This window comes from Capsaspora owczarzaki, assembly GCF_000151315.2.
Source record: "Capsaspora owczarzaki ATCC 30864 unplaced genomic scaffold supercont2.2, whole genome shotgun sequence".
NCBI lineage: Eukaryota > Filasterea > Ministeriida > Capsasporidae > Capsaspora > Capsaspora owczarzaki.
In genome coordinates, this window is record NW_011887293.1 from 2,619,028 (window position 1) to 2,643,206 (window position 24,179).

General features: G+C 51.3%; 8 protein-coding genes across 8 annotated transcripts; 4 read left to right on the forward strand and 4 right to left on the reverse strand.

The window, feature by feature from the left end:
- The first annotated feature begins 73 nt into the window (after positions 1–73).
- Positions 74–3,336, forward strand: CAOG_01991 (hypothetical protein). The gene is made up of 6 exons (XM_004364802.2): positions 74–137; positions 371–1,021; positions 1,120–1,363; positions 1,479–2,688; positions 2,767–2,894; positions 2,990–3,336. Exons 1-6 carry the CDS (start codon positions 113–115, stop codon positions 3,171–3,173), a joined length of 2,442 nt encoding a protein of 813 aa, XP_004364859.1. The 5' UTR covers positions 74–112; the 3' UTR covers positions 3,174–3,336.
- A 1,180-nt stretch (positions 3,337–4,516) lies between these two features.
- On the forward strand, positions 4,517–6,714 carry CAOG_01992 (hypothetical protein). The gene is made up of 4 exons (XM_004364803.2): positions 4,517–4,912; positions 5,312–5,706; positions 6,039–6,056; positions 6,390–6,714. The coding sequence occupies exons 1-4, from the start codon at positions 4,872–4,874 to the stop codon at positions 6,494–6,496; spliced, it is 561 nt and encodes a 186-aa protein (XP_004364860.1). The 5' UTR covers positions 4,517–4,871; the 3' UTR covers positions 6,497–6,714.
- Positions 6,715–6,778: 64 nt separating this feature from the next.
- Positions 6,779–8,394, forward strand: CAOG_01993 (hypothetical protein). The gene is made up of 5 exons (XM_004364804.2): positions 6,779–6,862; positions 7,115–7,158; positions 7,511–7,771; positions 7,859–8,053; positions 8,146–8,394. Exons 1-5 carry the CDS (start codon positions 6,793–6,795, stop codon positions 8,356–8,358), a joined length of 783 nt encoding a protein of 260 aa, XP_004364861.2. The 5' UTR covers positions 6,779–6,792; the 3' UTR covers positions 8,359–8,394.
- Positions 8,395–8,541: 147 nt separating this feature from the next.
- On the reverse strand, positions 8,542–10,826 carry CAOG_01994 (hypothetical protein). Its single transcript, XM_004364805.2, has 8 exons — positions 10,730–10,826; positions 10,580–10,663; positions 10,413–10,496; positions 10,238–10,321; positions 10,076–10,159; positions 9,915–9,998; positions 9,777–9,851; positions 8,542–9,705 (listed from the first exon to the last, which is right to left on the reverse strand). The coding sequence occupies exons 1-8, from the start codon at positions 10,804–10,806 to the stop codon at positions 8,640–8,642; spliced, it is 1,638 nt and encodes a 545-aa protein (XP_004364862.2). The 5' UTR covers positions 10,807–10,826; the 3' UTR covers positions 8,542–8,639.
- Positions 10,827–10,937: 111 nt separating this feature from the next.
- On the reverse strand, positions 10,938–15,782 carry CAOG_01995 (serine/threonine-protein kinase PBS1). Its single transcript, XM_004364806.2, has 9 exons — positions 15,687–15,782; positions 15,548–15,622; positions 15,369–15,449; positions 15,206–15,289; positions 15,049–15,132; positions 14,885–14,968; positions 14,712–14,795; positions 14,562–14,636; positions 10,938–14,460 (listed from the first exon to the last, which is right to left on the reverse strand). The coding sequence occupies exons 1-9, from the start codon at positions 15,761–15,763 to the stop codon at positions 11,199–11,201; spliced, it is 3,906 nt and encodes a 1,301-aa protein (XP_004364863.2). The 5' UTR covers positions 15,764–15,782; the 3' UTR covers positions 10,938–11,198.
- A 217-nt stretch (positions 15,783–15,999) lies between these two features.
- CAOG_01996 (hypothetical protein) lies at positions 16,000–17,914 on the reverse strand. The gene is made up of 5 exons (XM_004364807.2): positions 17,615–17,914; positions 17,384–17,497; positions 17,248–17,299; positions 16,934–17,151; positions 16,000–16,823 (listed from the first exon to the last, which is right to left on the reverse strand). The coding sequence occupies exons 1-5, from the start codon at positions 17,905–17,907 to the stop codon at positions 16,124–16,126; spliced, it is 1,377 nt and encodes a 458-aa protein (XP_004364864.2). The 5' UTR covers positions 17,908–17,914; the 3' UTR covers positions 16,000–16,123.
- Positions 17,915–18,117: 203 nt separating this feature from the next.
- CAOG_01997 (serine/threonine-protein kinase pctaire-2) lies at positions 18,118–21,473 on the reverse strand. Its single transcript, XM_004364808.2, has 10 exons — positions 21,074–21,473; positions 20,086–20,489; positions 19,929–19,998; positions 19,656–19,852; positions 19,512–19,590; positions 19,263–19,436; positions 18,802–19,167; positions 18,507–18,705; positions 18,329–18,405; positions 18,118–18,249 (listed from the first exon to the last, which is right to left on the reverse strand). Exons 1-10 carry the CDS (start codon positions 21,287–21,289, stop codon positions 18,205–18,207), a joined length of 1,827 nt encoding a protein of 608 aa, XP_004364865.1. The 5' UTR covers positions 21,290–21,473; the 3' UTR covers positions 18,118–18,204.
- Positions 21,474–21,777: 304 nt separating this feature from the next.
- CAOG_01998 (hypothetical protein) lies at positions 21,778–24,177 on the forward strand. The gene is made up of 2 exons (XM_004364809.2): positions 21,778–21,962; positions 22,561–24,177. Exons 1-2 carry the CDS (start codon positions 21,792–21,794, stop codon positions 24,088–24,090), a joined length of 1,701 nt encoding a protein of 566 aa, XP_004364866.2. The 5' UTR covers positions 21,778–21,791; the 3' UTR covers positions 24,091–24,177.
- The last annotated feature ends 2 nt before the right edge of the window (positions 24,178–24,179 follow it).

A 24,179-nucleotide genomic window follows, 5' to 3' on the forward strand; every position in this document is an offset into this window, starting at 1 on the left:
AAATGTCGAAATAGAATAATAAATACAAGAGAGCGGTTTTGTTGTTTTTCTGTTTGGCTCAGACTTGAAATCTCAGAAAAAGTCACTCCAGTCATTTTTTGCATTGGAAGATATGAGCGATCGGGTTCCACTGTTCGGTGAGCCAAAATAACAACGCCTGTTTGTGGGAGTGGGTGATGTACTGTTGCACTTTGAGTGAGTCTGAGCGAGTGAGTGAGTTTGAGTGGCTGACGATTGCTGGGAAACGCGGCATTGCGGCAACCCCCATCATCATCCTAATCCTCATCCTCATCCAGCGACAACAACAACTATGCATTGACACTTTGGACGCCTGTTTTTGTTTTGGGTGGTTTGTGATGGGCTGCTGCAGGGTACCATCGGACCGAGCTGGACCCGCTGCTCATGCGCGACTCGCTGGCAATGGAAGACCAAGCCACCAACGCCACCGAGCGCAACACCAACAACAACAACAACAACAACAACGCACTGTCGCAGTCGCAAATGTACATTGGAACCCAGGGCCTGCTCCACGGCGCTGCTGGAGGTCGAGGTGGACACGGTGGACATGGCGGTGGTGGTGGTGGGCGAGCGCGCGCGTCATCCCCGCACACTGACCATCCGCGCCCAGCCAGATCCGTGTCTGTGCCCGATGGGACGGACATGATCGCCCCTGCGTCGCCAGGCGGGGTGATCCGGCCAAGAAGGAGCCTGCTGCCGGGCGTGCGGATGACCGATGAAGAGTATCTCCGTCCGACCTCGCCGACGAGTATGGACACGAACAACCAGAGCGGCGACGGCGCGACAGGCAGCAGCTATAACAATAACAATAATAATAACAGTGGCAGTGAGGCATCGACGTCGTATTCTGCCGATGTTGCTGCTGCTACTGCTGCTGCTGCATCCACCTCAATCACATTCAAGCCGACGTTCGCGCAGTCCACGGAAATTGGCGCCAACGCAAGCGAGACCTCGTCAGGCGATCACGACTTTCTGAGTGGCGCCCCATCACGGAGCTGGAAGTGTAAGTCGAATCAAACCCAAACGAGATGCGGATCGCTTGTTGGGTGAACACTTCGCTGCATTCTGAATGTCTCGCGCACTATTTTTGGGATTGTACAGCAACAGTGCGAGCCATGTGGGGAACAGCCAAATCTCGCGCCCCTTACTACATTCCCAGTATTCGATGGCTGCCAAGATACACCCTCGACCACTTCCGCAGCGACATTATTGCCGGGCTGACGATTGCCGTCATGATTGTTCCGCAGGGACTGTCGTACTCGGCGCTTGCCGATCTTCCAACCACTCACGGGCTGTATTGCGCCTTTGTTCCTGTTCTCGTTTATACCTTTCTTGGGCTGTCCCGGTCAGTTGGTTTTGACGAGGCGCAGTTTGCTCCTTTTTTTTGTGTGTGTGTGTGTTTGTCATTCGCCTTACTTTTTTTTTGCCACACCCCCCCCCTTTTTTTACCCTCTTCACAGACAAATCTCGGTCGGACCAGAAGCCGTCATTGCAATCCTCACGGGATCGGCGCTGGAAAACATGGGTGACGACGATACCCGCGTCATGTATGCGGCAGTACTGTGCCTGCTTGTCGGCTTGTTCACTTTCACGCTGGGACTCTTCCGGCTGGGCTTTTTGGACTCGATGCTGTCGCGGCCTCTGGTTGAGGGCTTTGTCCTGGCTACGGCCGTGGTCATTATGGTTGAGCAGCTGCACGGGCTGCTGGGCTTGCACGTGCATCTCGACCAAGAAGCCTCGACCTTTTCAAAACTACAGTCCATTGCTGAGAATATTGACGAGACCCACGGCCTGACGTGCGCGTTCGGCTTTGTCGCGCTGGCCTTCTTGCTCGCCTTGCACTTTGCCCGCAAGCGCTGGCCCGACCTGCAGTGGCTACGCTTCTTCCCCGGCATTCTGCTTGTGGTCATCTTTGGCACCATCATTAGCTGGCAAACGAACGCCGAGGAGAATGGCGTCCACATCATGGGCCACGTCAACGGCACCTTCTACACACCTCGCGCACCAAAGCTGACGTCCAGCACGCTGACCGACATGGCGGGGCCGGCCGCGCTCATCTCAGTCGTGGGCTTTGTCGAAGCCTCCGCCATTGCAAAGACGTACTCGGCCAAGTACGGCTACCAGGTGTCGCCAAACCGCGAGCTTGTCGCGTTGGGCGCTGCCAACCTGATTGGAAGCTTTTTTGGAGCCTTCCCGACGTTTGCGTCGCTGCCTCGATCGGCCATTAACGACATGGCTGGCGCCAAGACGCAAATGACGGGCGTGATTGTGGCGGGCGTGGTCGTGTTGACGATCGGCACCATGCTTCCGCTGTTTGTGCACCTGCCGCGAGCGTGCATGTCGGCCATTGTCTTTAGCGCCGCCGTGGCGTTGCTCCACTTTGATCAGGTCAGGTTTATCATCCGCATGCGTGCGTATCGGGACGCGCTCCTGCTCCTCGTCACGTTCGCCGTGACCCTGTCGATTGGTGTCGAAACGGGCCTTGTTGTTGGCATTGCCGTGTCGATTGTGCTCGTCATTCGGCACACCACCTTGCCGCGTATGACGATTCTTGGCGGCGTCTCTGGCACGGACAAGTTCAAGCCCGTCGATTCGTTCAGCCACGTCAATAGCGAAAACTTGCTCGTGATCAAGATTGACGAGGCGCTGTATTTTGCCAACACTGGCCAGGTAAGCGTGTGGCTCGAGTTGGAGGTGTGGTGGTGGGGTTTTGATGTGGGGTCTCATTGTGGTTGTTGTGTTGTGCAGCTGAAGGACGCGTTGCGAAGAATTGAAATGCTGGGCAATCTGGAAGTCCATCCTTCGCAGGAACCGTCTGTGCCTCCGGTTTTTGCAGTCATTTTTGATTTGAGGGACATGCCGAGTATTGATGCCAGGTAATGAGCGTTGAGAGGGATTTTGGAGTGTGTTTGGGGGGAAAAGCGAGAAACTCAACTTTGTAATTGTTCGGATGTTGTTATTCTTTGCGCAGCGGTGTGCAAATTCTCATGGAAATTGTCGTCGAATACCGCTCGCGAGGCGTCGATGTCGCTTTCGTCAAGGTTCGCGATTCCAGCAAGCAGTACTTTCACCGCTCCGGGTTTTTGGAACTTGTCGGTGAAGATCACATATTTAACAAGGCGACCGAGGCGCGTCGCTTTTTGCTCCAGCGCTGAAGTGAGGAGGTTGGAGAAAGTGTCGAGAGCCAAAAAAAAACGTGTTGCACAGGTGTAGATGTAGATCTATCAACGGACGAGAATATTTGAACGACGGTTTTTTGTTTAAAAGGTGAAATTGTGTACTGTATTCAAAAAGAATGATTCGAAACTCAATGGTCTAAATGCAGCGATGCGAATGGAACGTGTTCCTTCTTGTTCAGTTCGATGAAAATGGGCCCTGCTGCAACGGGCATCGTGAGCTCCAGGAAAAGTCGAAAGTTTTTTTTTGAGAATTGGGCTCAGCCCCTTGCATGAATTCTTTCGCATACAATGCTTTCACATCCACTTGAGCATGCTTCAGCAGTGATTCAGGTTCACTCCTGGTCGATCCTTAACGCCCGCTGTTTGTGAAACGCGGTTCAGTTGTTAAAAATCAACCTTTCCCTCCGTTTCTCGCTGTGTGTCAGCATTCTAGCTTGGCAGCCTGGTTAGTACAATGGTATATTAGCCTTTGTATTTATTTATTGAGGAGAAGGGGCGAAAAGTCGAGATTGCAGTTTCAAAAGTTGGAATTTTTCGATTTTCAGTTGCTGGTTTTTATTTTTCTGCTCTGGTCGTCAAAAGTTCGCCGACATCGCGCAATTCACTGGCAACCCACCTCGATAGCTTTGTATTCATGCCGTCATTCTAAATTTTTGATTGAGGAGAGTTCTTGTGGGCTGGAGCAAGCGTGAGGTGGTTTCAAGTTGGTGCGAAAGGGAAGGCGCCGAGTCGAGTGAGCGTCGCGTTGTAATCCACCATCCAATGAGTACAGTGCACAAAGAATCATATTTATGAATTTGATTGAGGTGTTTCATGGCGCGCGGGTAATTGGTTGTTCACTCTACAGGCCGCTGAAAAGAGGGCATCGAGCAGCCCTTTCAATGTTCTTCCTCCTTCTTTGCCGCATTCTTTTGGACATGATAATTTCGCATTTCACTCTAGCATGCTTTAGTAAAGGAGCGGGTCAATCCTGGCTCGAACTGGCTCGAGCTGGCTCGAAAATCGCTTCAGTAAGAATTCGGATTCGTTCGATTCGGGCTTCCTCGTCGTTCTTCACAAAATCCTCATGATCAGGATACTTTTGCATTTCATTTCTAGCATGCTTTAGTACAGGAGCGGGTCAATCTTGGCTCGAACTGACTGGAACTGGCTCGAAATTCGCTTTGGCTCGTTCGATTCGGGCTTCCTCGTCGTTCTTCACGAAATTCTCAAGTCCAGGATACTTTTGCATTTCATTTCTAGCATGCTTCCTCAGTAATGGTTCATGTTCATCTTCTTGTCATTCACCTTTTCTTCAGCAATTCCAGATTAAGAACATGCTCACTCTTGAATTTGCTTAGCGTTATCGCTTGTCACTTTCGCCCTTTTTCCCCAAAACCAAACCCCACACAGCAACGCTGTCAGCCTTTACGCTCCCCCGCGCGTCCCGCACCACCCCCACGACCACCACCACCAACCCTTCGGGTGAATCTTCCGGCGGTGTCTCCTCAATCCAACCATTGTTATTACAATCAATGAGACTGGACCTTTAAGCTTTAGCGATCTTTTTTCTTTTTTTCTTCTTTTTCCTTCTACACGCGGTTTTTTTTTCTTCAGCATTTCGTCTGTTGTTCGTTTCGCTTCTTCGCCTTCCATTCTTCCCTCCCCCATTTCATCACCTCATTCTCTGCAACCATGGCGCCCCCCGCACTCGAGTCGTCCTGCAACACCCTCGTGTAAGTCATTGTTCAATCGAGATAAAAAAAAAAAAAAAGGGCGATCGCATGATAAAATCGAATGACTTTTTATCAGCTCGTCACTTGTTTTTTTGCTTTTTCGCTTTCCTACTGCCGTCCACACTCCATTGCGTGCGCATTGGCTGCGTATGTGCACTGCTTTTGCTCTTTTTATGTGCTTCTGGTTGTTTGCTGCGAGCCGCGTCCGCTGCTTCAGCACTTGCTTGAACAACAAAAAAAAACCTGCTTTTTTTTTTTTTTTTTTTTTTGCTTTCTATGCATTTGCATTGCGTCATTGGGGAAAAAAAAAGGAAAAAGAAAAAAGAACCAACTAGAAATCCTTCCAACCACACCGCTTGTTCACTTTGCAGTCACCACCCCATTTTGTATCTGACACAGCGCCCCGGCTTCGCCCGCCGCTTCGAACACCCGCGCGGCCAAGACCAACCCCGCTGCTGGCTCGACGGCCCTCTTTGGCCAGACCCGCGTCACGTCGTACCCGGCTGCCAACGCCCCGTCTGACGGCGGCTTTGCCACTCTGCTGAGCGCCGAGCAGCGCGCCGCAGACCAGCTGGCCAAGGTGTTTGTCGCCGCCCCGCTCGACCTGGTCAACCACCACTCGCCCACCTGGACGGCCATGCTCACCGTGAACAGGCGCTTTGTCATCCAGCCCCCGTCGTCGGCTGCCGCCGCCCTTGGCGCCAAGCAAACCCTTGTCGTGCTCCTCGACCTGGCTGAGCACCACCTCTGCACTGAGGTTTCGCTCGTCGTTCTCCGCAACGCCGAGTCTGCTGGTGAGTTTCGATGTTTGATGGGATTTTTCCTTTTTTTTTTTGTGCTTGGTGTTGGTCGATTCGGCTGTGTTTCGGTTGGTGATTGAGATGTTGGAGAGTTTTCTTCTTTCTGTCGTGATGGATTTTCGAAGATAGGGACACTGATGCTGGCTCGTTACCAGCTGGGTGAATTTGATAAAATCTTCTGGCTCGTGGAGACATGATGCCGTGTCTGAATATGTTTTGTTTCCTTTTTTCCCCCCAACTGTACTTTTCTGTTTTTTGTTTGCCTGACTGTTTCTCACTTTTTCTTTGCTTGTTTCTTTGTCTCTTTTTCTTGCCACTTTTTGTAGACGCCAACGCTGAGACTGGTAAGGAACCTTTCGTCTTCCCTCCCTCCCCCATTTTTCTTTTCTTCCCCTTTTGCCGTATTCTGATGATCAACCGAAGATAGGGACAACCGAAGTCGACCCCTCCGTAGGGGCGACGCAGACTGAGAGACAAAATCTTCAGGCCGTGGAGACATGAGCCGTTTCTGAATTCGCCTTTTTTTTTTTTTGTTTTTTCCCTTCTAGTTTTATTTTATTGATGGTGGCCTCCTGTGTGCTTTTCTTTTTCCCCCCGTCGTTATCGCCTTCTCTGATTCTGGTTTGCTTTTTTGCCTTGTTCTCACTCTTTGACATTCGTTTGCTACTCTATTGTAGATGCCCTCGTCCGTGGCCTCGTCTACCTCGGCTTTGCTCTGGCTGCGCCCGGCTCTGCCAACCAGCTTGGAAACTCCTCCTACCACACTCTGACCTACTCGCTCTGAAAAACAAATGCGAGTCGACTTGCACCTTTCGTGCCACAGTTGAGCGTTCGCTTCCTGTCACGCTGTGCTTGTTTCTTTCTGTCAATCACCCGACCGACCGACTGTTGTCGGCTGTCCTTGTGTGTATGTGTGTGTAGCGGACATTGGAACTTGAGGTTTGCATGCTCACAACACTTGTCCAAAACAAAAAAAAAAACCAAATAAAAAGTACAAAACTCTTCTTGTATTGAGTTATCATGTGCATTGTTGTGCCAAAGCCTGTTCTGTGTTCAGTTTCTCAGTCTCCATTGTTTGCAATGACAAGCTTTCATACGCCTCCGAACTGGACGTACTCGATGCGCCGCACAATGCAGGAGGTGCAACCGGGTGAGTGGCGCTCCATCCGCCCTATGCTGCCCAATGTCCAATGGCAGGCAGTTTGATTGATTGGGTGTGCGAGAGTGAGAGCGAGAGTGAGCGAGAGTGAGGGCGGGGATTGGGGCTGACTGGTCTCATTTTGCTTCAGTGCTTTTGCAAGATGCTGCTGCTGCTGCTGCTCGTTCGCTCACCCCCTCCGCATCACGCTGCTGCATGGCCGTGTCCTACTCTCCTTGGCTCTTCGTCGCACCCTTTGCATAGGCATCTACCTGGGTCCCTTCGGCTGCGTCAAGGGCCCTGACAGCGTACGTGTGTTTCTCGGCTGCTTACTTGTTCCTCTCTTTCGTCTGCTCTTCTCCTTCCGTTGCAGTCGAGTGGCGATCGAATGCAAATGCATGACTTTAGTTCCCATTTCCTCGGTCTGTCATCCTCGGCTGATGGACATTGCCAAGCTAGAGCACTTTCGTCACTCAAAATGCTTCAAACTTGAAACGGTTTCACTTTATTTATTTTTATTGTTTGTCTTGGATGCTGAGCGACATTCAATTTCTGCGCCCCCTTCTTCGTCTCTCGTCTCTCGTCTCGCGATGCTTGGCGCACTCACTTGCAATTGCTGATTTTCATTGTTGTTGTTGAATCTGCACTTGTCTTTGGCAGCCCGCCTTGCTCGAGAGTGCCAACATTACACACCTCGTCTCGGTGGGAACGAGCATGGAGACGTACTGGCTTCGAACTCAATTCGCTGGCCTGAAGCCAATCCTGAATGTCATCGAGTGCAATCCCGTCGGCTCGTCCAGAGAGCAACTCGCAGCACTCGCCTACGCCGCGGCCAACGAAGGCAGACAGACACGATTTGTGCCCGAGGAAGGCGACCAGGATAAACCAAACTGGCTCGTAACCTGGTTGCCGAGCTTTGTGGTGAGTGTTTGTGTTTTTGGATGTGTGTTTGCGGACAAGTTCCAGGTTGTTCGGTGGACTGACTCGTGGGGCTGTGCAAACTCGCAGCAATTTGTCAACAGGGCCATCAATAGCGGGGGCAACGTGCTCGTGTTCTGCTCGACTGGCATTTCCTCCAGCCCTGCTCTGCTCGTCGCCTACCTGATGGCGCGCGACATGATCACGTACCGTGATGCCTTGGAACAACTAGCCGCCCGGAGATTTTGCATCACGATATCCCCAGAACTCGAGTACAAGCTTCGAGTACGAAAAAAACAAAGAGAAAAACAAAAGCGGTATGGTTCTGTGGGTGTTGTTCCCTCGACTGACTTGTTGTTTTGTGTGCTTTTCTGCAGCTTCTGGAGTACTTGTTAGACACCCGACAATTGTCGTTCGAGCAGATGGATGGTCCAGCACAGAATCGAGCACGCCGAACCATTGGGACAGAGGCGGAAGAGGAGATGCAAGACGCTGAACGCTACGCCGCTCGAGCGCGCATCGAGGGTTCCGATGAGGTGTTCATGGAGCATGGCATGAATGGGATGTATGCTGCTGCTAATTACATGTAAAATTTATGGGACAACGAACAGCCCTGTCAACCTAGCAAGTGGAAAACATCTTTGCGAATGGATAATATTGTGCTTCGTGATTAGAAAATGGAACGAGCGAACGGGGTCGAGCACCCACGGCTTGAGATGCAAGCACGTCCAGGAACGTCCGCAATACCCAACAAAAGCAACGATGAAACAAATGGGAAGGAGACATGGACAATTTACTCATGCGTGACGAAGAATCGAAAAGCTGAACCCGGATTCAGCGTTGAAACACCAACACAACTGTTTGCCTGCCATCAAAGACGCAATCTGTCAAGAATGTCGCAAAAGGATGGACGTCCATCGGCAGCGTCATCCAGACATTCGAGTGCAAGAACGGCAAGCTCGCTGACGCTCTGGTGCTCGACTGCATTTCGATCGAGGGCCGAGTCCAGCAACTCAATGACGGTCTGGTATTGGACAGCTTTCCGCGCCGCCGATATCAGCCGAGGGCAGGGTTTCTCTGCAGATACCAGTTCCAGCAGAATAACCCCAAAGGCGTAGACATCTGTCTTGGTGGTCATGCGACCTTCGGCTACAAACTCGGGACACATGTAAACACGCGTGCCTTGAATATTCTGGGTGCAAAGGTAGTTCTGCTCATCGAAGTGTGGGGCGTCACGGACGAGGCCAAAATCAGAAACTTTTGCGTTGAAATGCGCGTCCAAAAGCACGTTGTCCGTCTTGAGGTCGCGGTGGAGCAGAACATGCTCAGGGAAGAAGGCTGTCTGGACGTACTTCATGCCACGCGAGACATCAGCAGCAATGCGATGGCGCTGAGTCCAGGTGAGTGGGGGAGTGTTGTTCTTGCAATCCAAGCGGTCTCGCACAGAGCCGTTTGGCATCAACTCATACACCAAGCAATATCCATCGTGGCTTTCGGTATAAAACAGAATGGTAATGATGTTGGGGTGACGGAATCGAGACAGAGAGTCCAATTCTAATTGAAACGTGGCATAGCTTTCAACCGATTCGGCGGACAGCCTCTTGACGGCGACGCGTTGGCCGGATAGGCTGGCACGGTACACGCGACCAAAACCGCCTTGGCCGATCAGCAAATCATCCGCAAAATTATTCGTGGCAGTGACAAGCTCTGCGAGAGGAACTTTGGGGATGGATCCGGCAAAGGATCCAAAGGCTGGTTGGCTGCGCTGAAGCACGTCGATCCAACTATCCCTGACAGCGAGATCGGAGCGCAATTGCTGAATCTCGAAATCTAGGTCGAAAGAGGGCTGAGACTGCGCGTTTGTCGGGGCACTAGCTGCAATTTGAACCGAATGGGCAAGCTGGTCGCCAAGGCTTCTACTCAGAAACCAGATTTCGCTAAAGCAAGAGGATGGGTTGTTGAGCAGACTTGTTTCATACACGAATCCAATAAACCTGCCGAGCCTTACTTAAACTGACAAATGGTACTGCCCGGTTGCTTGAACGCGGTGATTCCAGTTCGCGTCAAGAAATTATTCGCCAAGCTGTTGATGTCGACTACCATGAGTTCGGCGAACTTCAAAGCATCTTAAAGCATCAATACTCACAAAAGGATAGTCAGCGTCTTGTTCTCTTTGAGTGCTTCAGCAATCGCACGAGCTCCAGCATCGCTAATCTGATTGTGGTACAGGCTGTTTTTCCCCCCCCCCATCAGTAAGCCACTGCTAATCGCCCGCTCACATGTATCAGTCAAAGTGAAATGCCTTACACGAGCACAGACACCGTCTTGTTCTCTTTGAGTGCCGCAGCAATCGCATGGGCCCCTGCATCGCCAATCTGGTTTCGGTGCAGACTGTTCGTTTCATCCATCCGTGAATGCCTCTGCTGGTTCACTCCCGCCCGTTTGCTCAGTCAAAGTGAAATGGCTTACACAAGCGCAGTTACTGTCGTGTTGACCTTGAGTGCCTCTGCAATCGCCTGCGCACCAGCATCGCCTATCTGGTTCTCACTCAAGCTGTCCGTTCCCCTCGATCAGTGAGCCACTTTGAATGCCCTCCGCTGAAAGCTTCCACTCGCAAGCATCAATCAAAAGTCGGATGCTTTACTATAGCTCCTTCACCGTCTTGTTCAGCTCGAGTGCTTGAGCAACGGAAAGAGCTCCAGCATCGGACACCTGATTCTTGTACATGCTGTGTATTCCGCCGTCAGTGAGCACTCTGAGTGCCCTCCACTGGATCACCCATTCACAAACATCAGCTAAAGTTTGACTTACGAGAGCCTAGTCACGGTCGTGTTCTCTGTGAGCGCCTGAGCAATCGCCTGCGCTTCTGCATCGCCAATGTCCTGCTGGCTCAAACTGTCCGTCCATTTCGTCAACATGCGCTGTTATCACTCTGTTCCAATAGATTCGTCTTTCTCTTACTGGACCCATCCACTCGCATTCTTGACTTTCTGATACAGCGTTTTCTGCCTCCAAGTCATTCTCTGATACGCCAACATTGCGCTGAATCCACACAGCCAACCAAAAACGACTGCCTCTGACCGAACAAGTTTCACTCAATTTCGTCTCTAGATTTTTTAAGCTCCATGTTCAGTATTTATGCTCATGGCAGGGAGGCGGAATAGGGAGGGGGGGGGGAAATGGACAAGGATTTTTTGTGAAACAATGACAGCAAGAAACTCTGAGAAACGAACAGACACAAAGTCAACAAGAAGTCAAGTGTGATTTCGACTTGTGTCTGAGCACCACGTAAAAAGAACACGCGACATGAGAGCGGAAAGGACATGTGCAGAGAGTCAAGTGAAAGAAGGAGAGCACCCCGCTCATCTCAAAGAATCGACATTCGCAACCTGATCCAGAACTGAAACGGCAAAACAACAACTTCTGCTTGTCATCGAGTAACCAGTGTGGCGATAAGGGCTCTAAAAGATGGGCGATCATCGGCAGCTTCATCCAGACATTCGAGTGCCAGAGCGACAAGCTTGACGGCACTCTGGAGCTCGACTTCCGTTGGTTTGAAGGCCGAGTCCAGCAACTCATTGACGGTTTGGTATTTAATAGCGTGCCGCGCTTCCGACTTCAGTCTGGGACGGGGCTTGGCGGCAGTCATTAACTCGAGCAGAATCATACCAAAGGCGTAGACATCCGTCTTGGTGGTCATGAGGCCTTCATCAAAGAACTCGGGAGACATGTAAGGAACGGTACCTTGGATACTCTGGGTGCGAAGGTCGCTTTTCTCATCGAGGGAGGCAGCACGAACGAGGCCAAAATCAGAGACTTTTGCGTTGAATTTCGCATCCAAAAGCACATTGTCAGTTTTCAGGTTGAGATGGAGCAGAACATGACCAGGAGAGAAGGCTGTCTGGATGTAGTGCATCCCACTAGCAACACCAACCGCAATGCCATGGCGCTGGGACCAAGTTAACGGAGGAGTACTGTTCTTCAGATTCAAGCGGTCACGCACAGAACCGTTTGGCATAAACTCGAACACCAAGCAATATTCATCGTGACTTTCGGCATGGGATAGAAGGGCAATAATGTTGGGGTGACGAAATTGCGACAGGGAATGCAATTCCGATTGAAATACGATATAGCCTTGGATTGTTTCGGCGGACAGCCTCTTGATGGCGACGTGTTGGCCGGAAAGACTGGCGCCGTACACACGACCAAATTTTCCTTTGCCGATCAGAGAATCATCCACAAAATTATTCGTGGCGGTGACAAGAGCTGCGAGAGAAACTTGAGGAATGGGTTTGGCTAGATTTGACCCGGGTTGGTGGCGCTTAAGCACGTCGATCCGATCGAAAGCCGACTTCGAGTCATGATTCTTGGGAGCGCGCCTCTGACTTTTGACCGGGAGATCGGAGCCAAGTTGTCGTTGCAGCCCCTGATCTGTGGCAGCGCGATTTGAGCGAAAATGTTGCAGTTCCTGGCCTTGGACAGCGTGCTTCAGCTCCTTAACAACGAGACTTGAGCGAAGTTGCTGCAACTCCTCATTTTTGGCAGCCAGCTCCTGGTCTTTGGCAGCGAGCTCGGAGCGCAATTGCTGAATTTTTGCAGCGAGGTCCGTTTGACTGAAAGCTGTCATCCGAGCGTCATCGATCGTCCGTTCCTCGTTTAACCCAGTTTCAGCCCCCGACAATCGTTTCAGGATCTCGCCGAACGAGGGTCGATCAACTCCATCGAACTCGAGGCAAGCAAGCGCAAGATGCGCGAGTGCGGTAGCAAATACACTCTCTGGTACGCCCCACACGACCGACGTATCCAACTCCGAATCGAGCCGACCATGGTTTTTCAGCGCACGTTTCACTGCGCTTCCGAGCTCGATACCAGGCTGCTTCCCAGTCAGCAGCTCAAGCAGAATCATGCCGTACGAGTACACGTCCGTTTTGATGGAGACTTTGCCTTCCTGGTGGTACTGTGGGCAGATGTACTTGTATGATCCTGCAATTGTTTTCGTTTTGATGTAGCTGTGAACATCCACTTGAGCTGGCATGGAGCGTGTCAGACCGAAATCGGCGACCTTGGCGTGAAAGTCAGCGGCCAATAGCACATTGTCCGTCTTGAGATCCAGGTGGAACAGCGGCTGACGCGGAATGGCAGTCTGGACAAAGTGCATGGCGTTTGCAATATCGGTGGCAATGGTTCGGCGCTGCTGCCAACTCAATGCGACCATGCCACCCTTGCGATCGAGACGATCGCGAACAGAACCGTTCGTCATCAGCTCGTAGACCAAGCAGCGCTCGTTGCCTTCCTGAGCATAGCACATGATGGTGACGATGTTCGGGTGACGGAAACGCGCGTGGGCTTCCAGCTCTGACTCGAACTGAGCCACGCCTTGCATCGAATCTGCTGCCAACCGTTTGACCGCAACTCGCTGACCGCTCCACACACCAGAGTAGACGCTGCCAAATCCACCGCCACCGATGCGCCTGGACTCTGAAAACTGCGCTGTTGCTTGCGACAGAACTTGCAACGACACTCGCGGAATGGTGGTGGCGATTGATGGGATCGTTGTGACAATTCTTGAGAGTTGTGTACTTTCTATGGAAAGCTGCGATGCTGTCACCTGTAGTTCTTGCCGGCCGGATGAAATCAGTTTTTCTGCGACATGTGATGCAGCTTTTGTCGCTGTGCTTTGCATGTCACTGGACCAAGGATCCAATTGAACAATGATACTGCCAAAAGATGGGCGATCGGCAGCTTCGTCGTCAAGACACTCGAGCGCAAGCGTGACAATGTTGCTGACGCTCTGGCGCTCGACTGCATTTCGATCGAGGGCCGAGTCCAGCAACTCAATGGTGGTCTCACCGTCAACAGCTCTCCGCGCGATTGATTTCAGCCGAGTGCCGGGGTTGGCTGCAGTCACCAGCTCAAGCAAAATCATGCCAAAGGCGTAGACATCTGTCTTGGTGGTCATGCGGCCTGACTCGAGGAGTTGCGGACACATGTAGCTCACGGTGCCTCGAACATTCTGGGTGCGAATATAGTTCTTGACATCGAGATGCGTGGCAGCACGAACGAGGCCAAAATCAGAAACTTTCGCACTGAAGTGTGCGTCCAGCAGAACATTGTCGGTCTTGAGGTCGAGGTGGAACAGAACATGGTCAGGAAAGGCGGTTTGGACATAGTGCATGCCGCGGGCGACATCGGCCGCAATTCGATGGCGCTGAGACCAGGTCAGCGGAGGAGTGTCGTTTTTGCGATTCAAGCGATCGCGCACAGAACCGTTTGGCATGAACTCGTAAACCAAGCAGTATTCACCGTGGGATTCGGCATACGACAGAATAGTAATGATGTTGGGGTGACGAAATTTCGAAAGAGTGTCCAATTCCGCTTTAAATTCAGTGTAACCTTGGATCGATTTGGCGGACAGCCTCTTGATGGCAACGCGTTGGCCTGAAGGTAGCCTGGCGTCGTACACGGGTCCAAATGCTCCTTCGCCGAGCAGAGTATCACCAGCAAAATTGTTCGTGGCGGAGACGAGAGTGGCGAGAGGGACTCGTGGGATGGGTGCGTTAGGGATGTTTTGCTCGAGGAAGGCGATCCGACGATCCTTAGAAGCGACCTCGGAGCGCAATTGCTGGATCTCAGTTGCCGCTGCGATCTGAGTCAATTCGGCAGGCGATCGAACTCGCTGGGAGTTAAGTTTGCTATTACCAAAAAAAAGGTAAATTTCGCGAGAGCAAGTGAATGATCAATTGTTCGGATTTTGCTTCATGCAAAACTGAAAAACTGGCCGGCAGATTCTTACATCAATTTACAAATGGCATTACCCGTTTGTTTGAGTGCATTGATTCCAGACGTGGTGAAGAAGTTCTCGCTCAAACTGTTGTCGGTGACGTCGTAAGATTGCAGCATGACTTTGACGATTGTTAACGCATATCAAAGCAGCAATAATTACTCGAGCTCCGCCAGCGTCTTGTTCACTTTGAGCGCCTCAGCGAACGCTTGTGCACCGGCATCGCCAAGCTGGTTCTTACTCAAACTATCCATCCCTCCGTCAGTAACCAACACTCTTGAGATCCTCTGCTGCACCACCCACTCATAAACATCAGTCAAATTGAGAGGCCTTACTGGAGCCTTGTCAGCGCCTTGTTTACTTTGATTGCTTCAGCAATCGCCCGCGCTCCAGCATCGCCGATCGCATTCGTGTCCAGACTGTCTCCACCAGTGAGCACCCTCAATTCCCTGTGTTGAAATATCCACTCGCAACCATTAGTCAAATCGAGATGCTTTACCTGAGCCAAGTAAGCGTGGTATTCACTTTGAGTGCCTCAGCAATGGCCTGCGCGCCAGCGTCGCCAATATGATTCTGCCAGATACTGTTTCTCCCTTTCATCAGTGAGCACTTCATATGATCTTACTCACATGCATCAACAATGCGAGATTGCTTACGTGACCCATGTCAAGGTCGTATTCACCTTGAGTGCTTCAGCAATGGCCTGCGCTCCAACATCCCCAATCTGATTGCAGTCCAGACTGCCTCGTCCCCTCCATCAGTGAGCAGTCTTCATGCACTTGCTGCATCATTCGCTCACAGACATCGGTGAGACTTTACATGAGAGACGTCAGCGTCGTGTTCACTTTGAGCGCCTCAGCAATCGCCAGTGCTTCCTCATCACCAAGCTCGTTGGTCAAACTGTCCATCCCCACCATCAGTGAGCGCATGTCAACGTCCTCTGCTGAATGACCCTCTCTCACATGCATCAATGCATCAGTCAAAGTGCGACGCCTTACCCGATTGAAGCCATCAAGTTCCGGCCGACTTGCCCAGCAAACCACCCACCAATGCTGTTTACAACTTGACTCAGGCTGTTCTCCGTTTCGTCAGTACACACGCTGTCATCGTGCTCCATAAACTTGGGTGTTTTCTTACTTGAGCTTCCCACTTGCATTCTTGACTCTGTCGTACAGCTCGCGCTGTCTCTCGGTCATACTCTGATACGACAGCATTGGAAGATCTTACACAGCTAAAGAACCAATGACTGTCCCTTCACCCAAATGCAAATACGCCTCAAATACGACTCGATACAAATACAACCCAGTTTTCGTGTCTACTCTCTTCCAATTTGTATTCGATATTCATGTTCATCGTCGGTGAGCGAAAGCGACGGGAGAAAATGGACTTGCATTGGAGTTTTGTATGGAAATCGACACTGACTCTTCAGCTGGAAGCATGCGATATCAGGGTACAGATAGCATGATAAAAATAAATACATGTTCATAACAAAATGCGAATCGAATTGCCGGGGCACGGGAGGGGTGAGATGCGTTCAGGGGAAAGGCAAAACTCAGCAAAAAACCGTCGCCAATTCAAAACTCGATGCACTCAGCGTCACTGGTGAAATCTCGCACACTGGCAGCTTCTTGGTTATCATCATAATCGTCAACCAGCCAAGTTTCAACGCCAGCCGAGGCCATGGTCGTACTCGCAATGTATTCGCCGCCACAGAACGATCCGCGCGAAGTTTCGTCGAAAGACTCAAAGAGACCTTCACGAGACGCATCGCTTGCAGCATCCTCCACGCCGTTAAATGTCACATAATCTTCAGGAAAGTCGAAGGTGGCAGCATTTAAAGCGCTTGATGTCAGAACATTCTCCGCAGTTTCGCAAAAGTTGGAATTGGCACTGTCCTGTTGAAGAGCAAGCGCAGCTCGCACCAAGCTCACCCAAAGCAGAGAGCTTTGGCACCGAGGACAGACTCCGGATACTGGTAGAAGGTGACGGACAGCTCCATCACTTGATGTCTCATTCTCTTGTTGAAGAAAAACACGCGCCAAGCAAGTTGTATGTGCTGGTGCTTGGCAGTGACTGCACCTCAGAACAGCACCCTTGTCATGATGAGTGATGCAGACTCGACATACGCTGCATTCCTGAGGATGCAAGCTCGATCCAAGTTGCGCACTGCTCGCCGTGTCCGCTGCCAATACTGGCGTCGTTGTGACTGTGCCATCGAGAAAATCAAGATCGACAAGCCTTCCTGCTGGAGTGGACATTCTAATCACACCAAATCTGAGAGAGAGAGAGAGAGAGAGAGGAAACAGCATTCATAGAATAATTCAGGAACGTGAATTTAAGAAGGAATCATTCATGCCTCACTCTGCTCTTTCTCCCACGCTCACCTTGTTGAAACGTTTGATGGGAGGCCACGGGGCATGTTATTAAGCAGCTTCATGGCCTGCATGTTGACCCAATGCACACAAAGCGGCGTCCTTGCAAAAGCCGGTGCAGCGAGCAGATCGAGCAGTACTCTCAGTCGAGGAGTCAGATACATGCTGGATTTATGACCCAGCGTCTTTAAAAACCGGGTGCGTTCCGGATGCTGCCATGCCCATTCGAACTGTGCGTGGAGGATCAGCAAAAGGCAAAAACAGAGAACGTCAACGCACAAGTCCTAGCTAAAAACCGCGTCCGATCACGCGAATCATCCGTTTACCCTTAAAGCAGAGTACTTGTCCATAAATCCATAGACACATAGCACAAGTTGCCTGCGTTCCGAGGATTGCAAGTTAAAAGTTGAGCACTTTCGATTCCAATCAATCCACAACCATTCGATTGAGCTGTACTAGTACCATGGCTTGCGGCGATCTGTAAAGACAGCACCGCCCTTTTCCTTGCCCGAGTTGTGCTGCTTGTATCGTCGGCCTGGATTGACTGTGAATCCAATGTATGTAATGTTCTTGTACCTTTTGTTTCAAATTTCAAACAATCGCGCCAAAATGAGTCAGTCGCCCGCCATGTCCGACTGAGCACCCGCTGCCACTTGCTGTGAACACTCCTGCAATTCTGGGAGCCCTACTCACTTGGGATTGAGCGAGCGGAGCAAGTAGCAGCCGTAGAAGGGACATGGCGCCGGGTCGCCGTTCGTTGGTTCCATTGCCGCTGCTGTCGGCGCTTCAGTCGCTTTCGTCGGAGCAGAGCAGCCTCGCGATGAAGACGCCTGAGAGAGTGATCGCACCCGTGTTGGCCTTGTGGCACGCATGGAGGCAGCAGCAGCAGCAGCAGCAGATGCGCCAGAGTAGTGAGCAGCACCGAGCGATGCTGGCGGCAAATCCCGCTCATCATCATCATCGTCGCTGCTGTAGTCAAAGTTCATGCTGAAACCAAAGAAGGGAGACTGAATGAATAAATGCTTGGTTGATGGGCATTGCGATATGTCCGCGCAAGAAAAGCAAGGTGAGCTGTCAGCGAGCGGGCTGATTCATCTGTTGTGCGCTTTGAGCGTGAATTTCAACCATGAGCAACATCAAAGACGACCTCCAACATCCTCCGCACAACTCTTGAATGCTGAGCAGTTACACAAAAATGGTGATAAAATGAATTCCGACAATCAAAAAGCAGAACAGACAAAAGCAACAAAAAAACAAAACCAAAAAAAGACAACAAAACAGTGTTATTCTTGAGGGTTGTACACACTCTTCGATCTGTTGCGGTTGAGCTGCATCAAACCACAATTGGACGGTCAGTAAGAGTCATCAAAAACGCACAACCCGCCCCCCCAAAAAAACTATTCTCACCTTGCTGGAAGGCATGCTACTTCGTCGGTATACATGACCTTTCATCTTGATGGAAGGAATGGTGAAGATGGATTTGTCTAAGCAAACGCAAAAAAAAACCCCAATCGGGTTGAGCATTCGAGTGAGTGCATATCAGCAAAGACTATCAAACATTTTCAAAAGATCGCAATCCACTGACTGTCAACAAGGGTCAGAACTTCTCGTGGCAAATCGGCAAAGTAGCCATGTCGCATCGCCTCTTCGCACGTCACGCGCTTGGACGGGTCAAGCTGCAGCATCTTTTCCAGCAAATCCAACCCATCTGCGCTCAATCGGGGTGCAAACGACGACAGAGGTTGGACTGGGTATTGCGGGAAGGAAGTCGAGTATCCAGGCAGCTGCGTTTGTTGAAATCACATCCAAAAGAAAAGGGTGAGCGGTGAGTCAAAACTGAAAAAAAAAAGACTGAGCATTCACAGTCCCAAAAGACATACCTTCTCGATGTTGGGGAAGCTCTGAGGATTTGGCGTGCCACGCGTCTTGAATATTAGCAACAGCTCCTCTGTCGGATTGGCGGCAGGGAAGAGTGGCCGACCGCCGACCATCTCTGCGAAAATGCAACCAGCCGACCACACGTCGATGGACGAAGTGTAGTCGGTCGATCCCATTAACACATCCGGCGGACGGTACCAGAGCGTCACCACTTCGTTTGTAAACGTCTTGATTGGAACGCCCTTGGCGCGCGCCAAACCAAAATCGCAGAGCTTGAGCTCGCCGTTGTGGTGGATGAGCAAATTTTGCGGCTTCAGATCGCGATGCAAAATTTTCTTTCGGTGGCAAAAGGCCAACCCGCGCAAGAGCTAAAGGTTGATGAAGCACGGCGGGCGTGAGAGAGATCAAAACAGGCAGTGTCTGCAAGCTCACGATGGTCAAAGGCAATACGCGGCAAACATACCTGGAACATGTACAGCTTGATGTTGAACAAATCCAAAAATCCAAGCGACTTGTCCATGCAATTCTTGAGATCCATCGGGACGTACTCGAATACGAGAGTCAGGGATGATTCGGCGGGAATGACGTCGTGCAGCGTGACAACGTTGGCGTGCTTTAGTTCCTTGAGAAGCGTGACCTGAGAAATCACGGACAAAATCACAATTGAGCAACAAAAACTTTGGCCAAGTGATGAGATCAATGTGGACGTTACCTCTCTCAAAGCAGTGCATGGGTAGCCCTCTTCTTGCTCGAGCTTGATCTCTTTGAGTGCGACATAGTCACCTGTGATACTGTGGGTGGACAGGTGAGCAATCCTTGTTGCGCTGCCAAAACAGACAAAAAAGGGGACACTGACCAGCTCATGCCCTTGTATACGATGGCATAAGTGCCTTCTCCAAGCTTTTCCAACTTTTTGTAGCTAAACACCTGACCGAACGCCTGGTCTTGCGTTGGGGAAGCTGCCCGCTCGGAAGCCTCTGCAGCGCCCTCCTTTGTCAAGGACAAGGGCAGTGACAAGCGACGTTGAGCCTTGACGGCTGTCTCGGTTGCCGGCTGCGAGCATGAGCAAGAGGAACAATGAGCAAAAAGTCGTTCTTTTACAACGCGAGAATCGCCTTTTTTTTTTTACCTGTGCTGGCGCTAATGACTCGTTGGAGAGCGCGCTGGGCTGATGCGCGTCCTTGCGCGGGCTCTTCCCTCTGGAAACAACAGACAAAGTGAACGAAAACAGTCACCCTCGCTCGCTCGAAAATCCCCCCCCCCAAAACAAACAACAATCCACTTACTTGCGAGGCTCTTCGCCGCCGTTGAGAAAGCGCGAAGTGGTGGACGAGCTGCTCTTTCGCATGGACTTTTTGTTTGGGTCTTTTTCCTTGGAGCTAAAGGACCGCACGAGCTTGGACGCGACGGAGGTTCGCTTGGGCGAGTCTGGGACGGACTGAGTGGTGGAAGGATCGTAGGACGACGACGCGGACGAGACCGAGGACGACGACGACGACGACGCCGCCGATGCAATGTCCTCGTTGCTATTCGAGTCTGCGCTTCCGCCAGCACCGTAGGCAACGGCGAGCGAGTCGGATTCAAAGTCGAATCCAGTGCGGGCGTGAGTGGGTGAGGACGGCTCCGAGTCGCCATGTCGCTTGAGCGAGAGTCTGCGCACGAGCTTGTTGAGCAGGCTTCCGCTTCGGTCCTGCACGAAGAGGAGTGATGGGGAGTGATGGGGAGTGAGGGGATGAGTGAGATTCAAAATGGGGTGAGTGAATGCTTGTGATGGCTGCCATGATGAGAGATGACGACGTTGAATGTCAAAGTGTTTGACTGCATGAATGATGGATGGTGTGTTGAGGCAAAAGAGCGAGCGAGCAGAGAGAGAGAGAGAGAGAAGAGAGAGAGAGAGGGAATAGAAGAAAAAGAAAACAAACTAAACAAACAAAAAAAAAAAGACAAGAAAAAAGACCATCACACTGGAGACTTTGTCGTATCCAACTCGTGTTTCAACTGAAATAAATCAGATACGCGTTCCTCACAAAATGGCCAAAAACAATCGCCGAATCCTTTGTATTTCCTTTTTATTTATTATTATTATTATTATTATTTATTTCGCTTTTTTTTTTTTCTCTCCGTGTTTTCTCACTCAATGGACTCTCACTCAACTCAATCTCACTCTATGACTCTCTCTCACTCTCTCACTCTCGCTTACTCTCTGTGACTCTCTCATCTCATTGCTGTATCGTAGACTGACACACTCTCCAATAATAGCAGTCACCAACTTACCCGTTCAAAGCTCTTCTTTGGCTTGTTGCTGCCGAGGCCAGATGATGAAAACGACGCAGCAGAGGACGACGCTGCTTCGTCCAGCGCAATGTGGATGGAGATGCCGGCTGCAGCGGCCGTCGTGGTCACTGTCGTCGTCGTCGTCGTCGTCGTCGTGGTCACTGGCGGCTGCTGTGTCGGCGGCGGTGCTGCGGTGCTCGTCGCCGTGGTAGCCATCGATTTGCTTCGCTCTCTCTCTCTCGGTCTCTGTCTCTGTCTGGAGTGCTTGTATGATGATGATGTGCAAATGCTAGACTCTGCCTTGGCTTGAGATTGGCCGAGTGTGTGCTTGTGAGTGAGTGTGAGTGAGTGTGAGTGAGTGTGTGTGTGTGGAGAATCAAAGAAAGTGGATCTAAAGGGAAATAAACAAAAAAAAAAAAAAAAAAAAAAAAAAAAGAGTCCGAAAAAAACAACTCAAGAAATAGAAAAATGACTGGAATCGCATTGGAGATGGATTTTGTATTGGAGATGCATTAGAGTTGCATTAGAGTTGAATTAGAGTTGAATTAGAGTTGAATTAGAGTTGCATTAGACTTGAACTAGAGTTGGATTTGCATGGGGATTTGCATTGGGATTTGCATTGGGAATCTCGTTCGTTCGTTCTCCACTCACGCACGTCAAGCAGAGTCAACTCCAATGACCCGTTTTTTTTGGAGCTGGTGCATGCAATGGATGTACTATGGCCAAAAAAGAAACCTTCACTCAGTCTTCCCCACCTATCAAGCTTCTGAAGATGGAGCAACGCCGACGCGAAAAGTGGTCGCTCGACCCGAACAACCGCGCGTGGCAGGAGGACAAGGGCAAGTTTGGCTACAAGATGCTCAAGCAGATGGGCTGGACTGACGGCCAGGTGAGTTGTTGGAAGCGATGGAGCAAGCAGGTGGAGTGGAGTCGAGTGGAGCAGGGCCCGCGTGGTGCAGCGGATCAACGAGTGTGTGTCGCGCAATGTGGCAAACGCAGGTCGCTGGGCTATGCGTGGCCAGCTGGAGAGTGATGCTGCAGAATGCCGAGCGATGGGGGGGGGCTGGCTGTCCGATGGCAGCGGCGGCAAGTGATGGAGAGCGAAGTGAAAGCGAGAGCGGACCTCGTGTGCTCCACAGTCCCACCGACACTTGAGCTCGCTCACTCAGCACGGACCACTGGCAATACAAATACGATACATGCATCAACAACACACAAACGCTGGATGAGACAAAGAGCGAAAAAAACAAGAGCGAGAATGTGTGAGCTTCCACCCTTGAACTCACTTGAACTCGCTCAGTCAGTCAGCATGGGCCAACAACATGCAACCATTCGACATTGCACCACTTTTGCACAACCAATCTCATCCCCCCCCCAACACAATCACGCAGCTGATTTTTGACCATCTGCGGCGTGGCGCATTGTTCATGTTGTTGTTGGTTACAACTCGGACTGACCAACGTTTCAACCCTCTGCTCTGCTGACAGGGCCTCGGTAAGGACGAGCAGGGATCGTCCTCGCATGTCAAAATCCACCAAAAGAAGGACAATTCGGGCGTCGGTGCCAAGAAAAACCACGACGACGACTGGATGGAGACGCAGAACGCATTCAGCAGTCTGCTCGCCACCCTCAACAAGAACGTTGCGCTCGGCGTCGACGCAAAGTCAGAGGAGGCAAAGCGCCAAGCAGAGGAGTCTGCACTCACCCCGTCCATGCGTCTCGCGGCCAAGGCGCGCCAGTCACGCCGCATCTTTTATGGCAAGTACGTCCGTGGCAAGGACGTTGGCGGCTACACTGAGACGGACATGGCGTGCATCCTGGGCATTTCGTCAAAGTCAGCCACGCCTGCATCGTCGCAACCCGTGTCAGAGGCGCCCTCGAGCGGCAGCGACAGCGATAGTGATAGCGACAGCAGCTCCAGCAGCAGCTCATCGTCCTCATCGTCGTCCGACTCATCTTCTTCATCCTCCTCCTCCTCCTCCTCCTCCTCCTCTTCATCATCATCATCATCGTCGTCAGACAGCGACTCGGATCACGACCGCGCACCGCTGCGCAAAGCCAAAAAGCTTCGCAAGTCCAGCAACGAGGCAAAGCCAGAGAAGAGCAAGCTTGCCGACGGCGAAGAGGTCATTGGTGGAATCAAAACGCACACGAGCAGCGTGTCCATGTCAGACTACTTTGCCCAGGCAAAGCGACGCCTGATGGAGGCGAATGGTGCCGCCCAGCAGCCAGCAACTCCCGATCGCAGCTCCACGTCTGCCAGCTCCAACAAGAAGGCGGGCTACTCGAACTTGGTGGAATCCGCGAGCAGCAGCCCGGCATCCTTCTCGTCGCACCTGGGACTCGGTGCTCAAAACTTTAGCCAAACCGCAAACACCCATCCCACTCGCATGGATGTGGATTCTGACAGCGGTAGCGAGAGCGATGACGAGTCTGATGCCGACACGAAGAAGCCCGCCAAAAAGTCGAGCAAAAAGCAAGACAGCAGCAGCAGCAGCAGCAGCGGCAGCAGCGATGATAGCAGTGACGACAGCAGCGATTCGAGCGACGAAGAGCAGAAGATTGTCAACAAGTCCTCCAAAGATAAGCACGCCAAGAAGAGCAAGGCTACAAAATCTGTCGAAACCGAGTCCGCAGCGAAGAAGGAAAAGAAGCAGAAGAAGCACAAGAAGAAGAGCACCGACAAGTCTGACAAGGCGCCGTCCAAGAAAAGCTCCATTTCCGCGTCCATTCCTCAACTGGATGCATCCCCTGCCGGTGCCCTTGGCAGGAAGCGAAAAGCAGAGCAGCCGCTGGAGGCTTCTGGAAGCGACCGCAAAAAGGTTATTTTGGAGGTCGAAGAGCAGCGCAAGCCTGTCGACAAGACCGACAAGAAGGACAAGAAGGACAAGAAGGACAAGAAGGACAAGAAGGACAAGAAGGACACGAAACTAGAAAAGAAGGAAAAGCCAATCGAATCCGACTCGGCCAAGAAATCCAGCAAGAAGAACAAAAAGGACAAGGAAACGACCGTCTAAACCAACTTGCTTTTTTGATGATGGTCATGATTTGTTGCGAATGTTCCCCCATGATTTGTGCGAATTAAACTACTCTTCCGTTTTGCAAT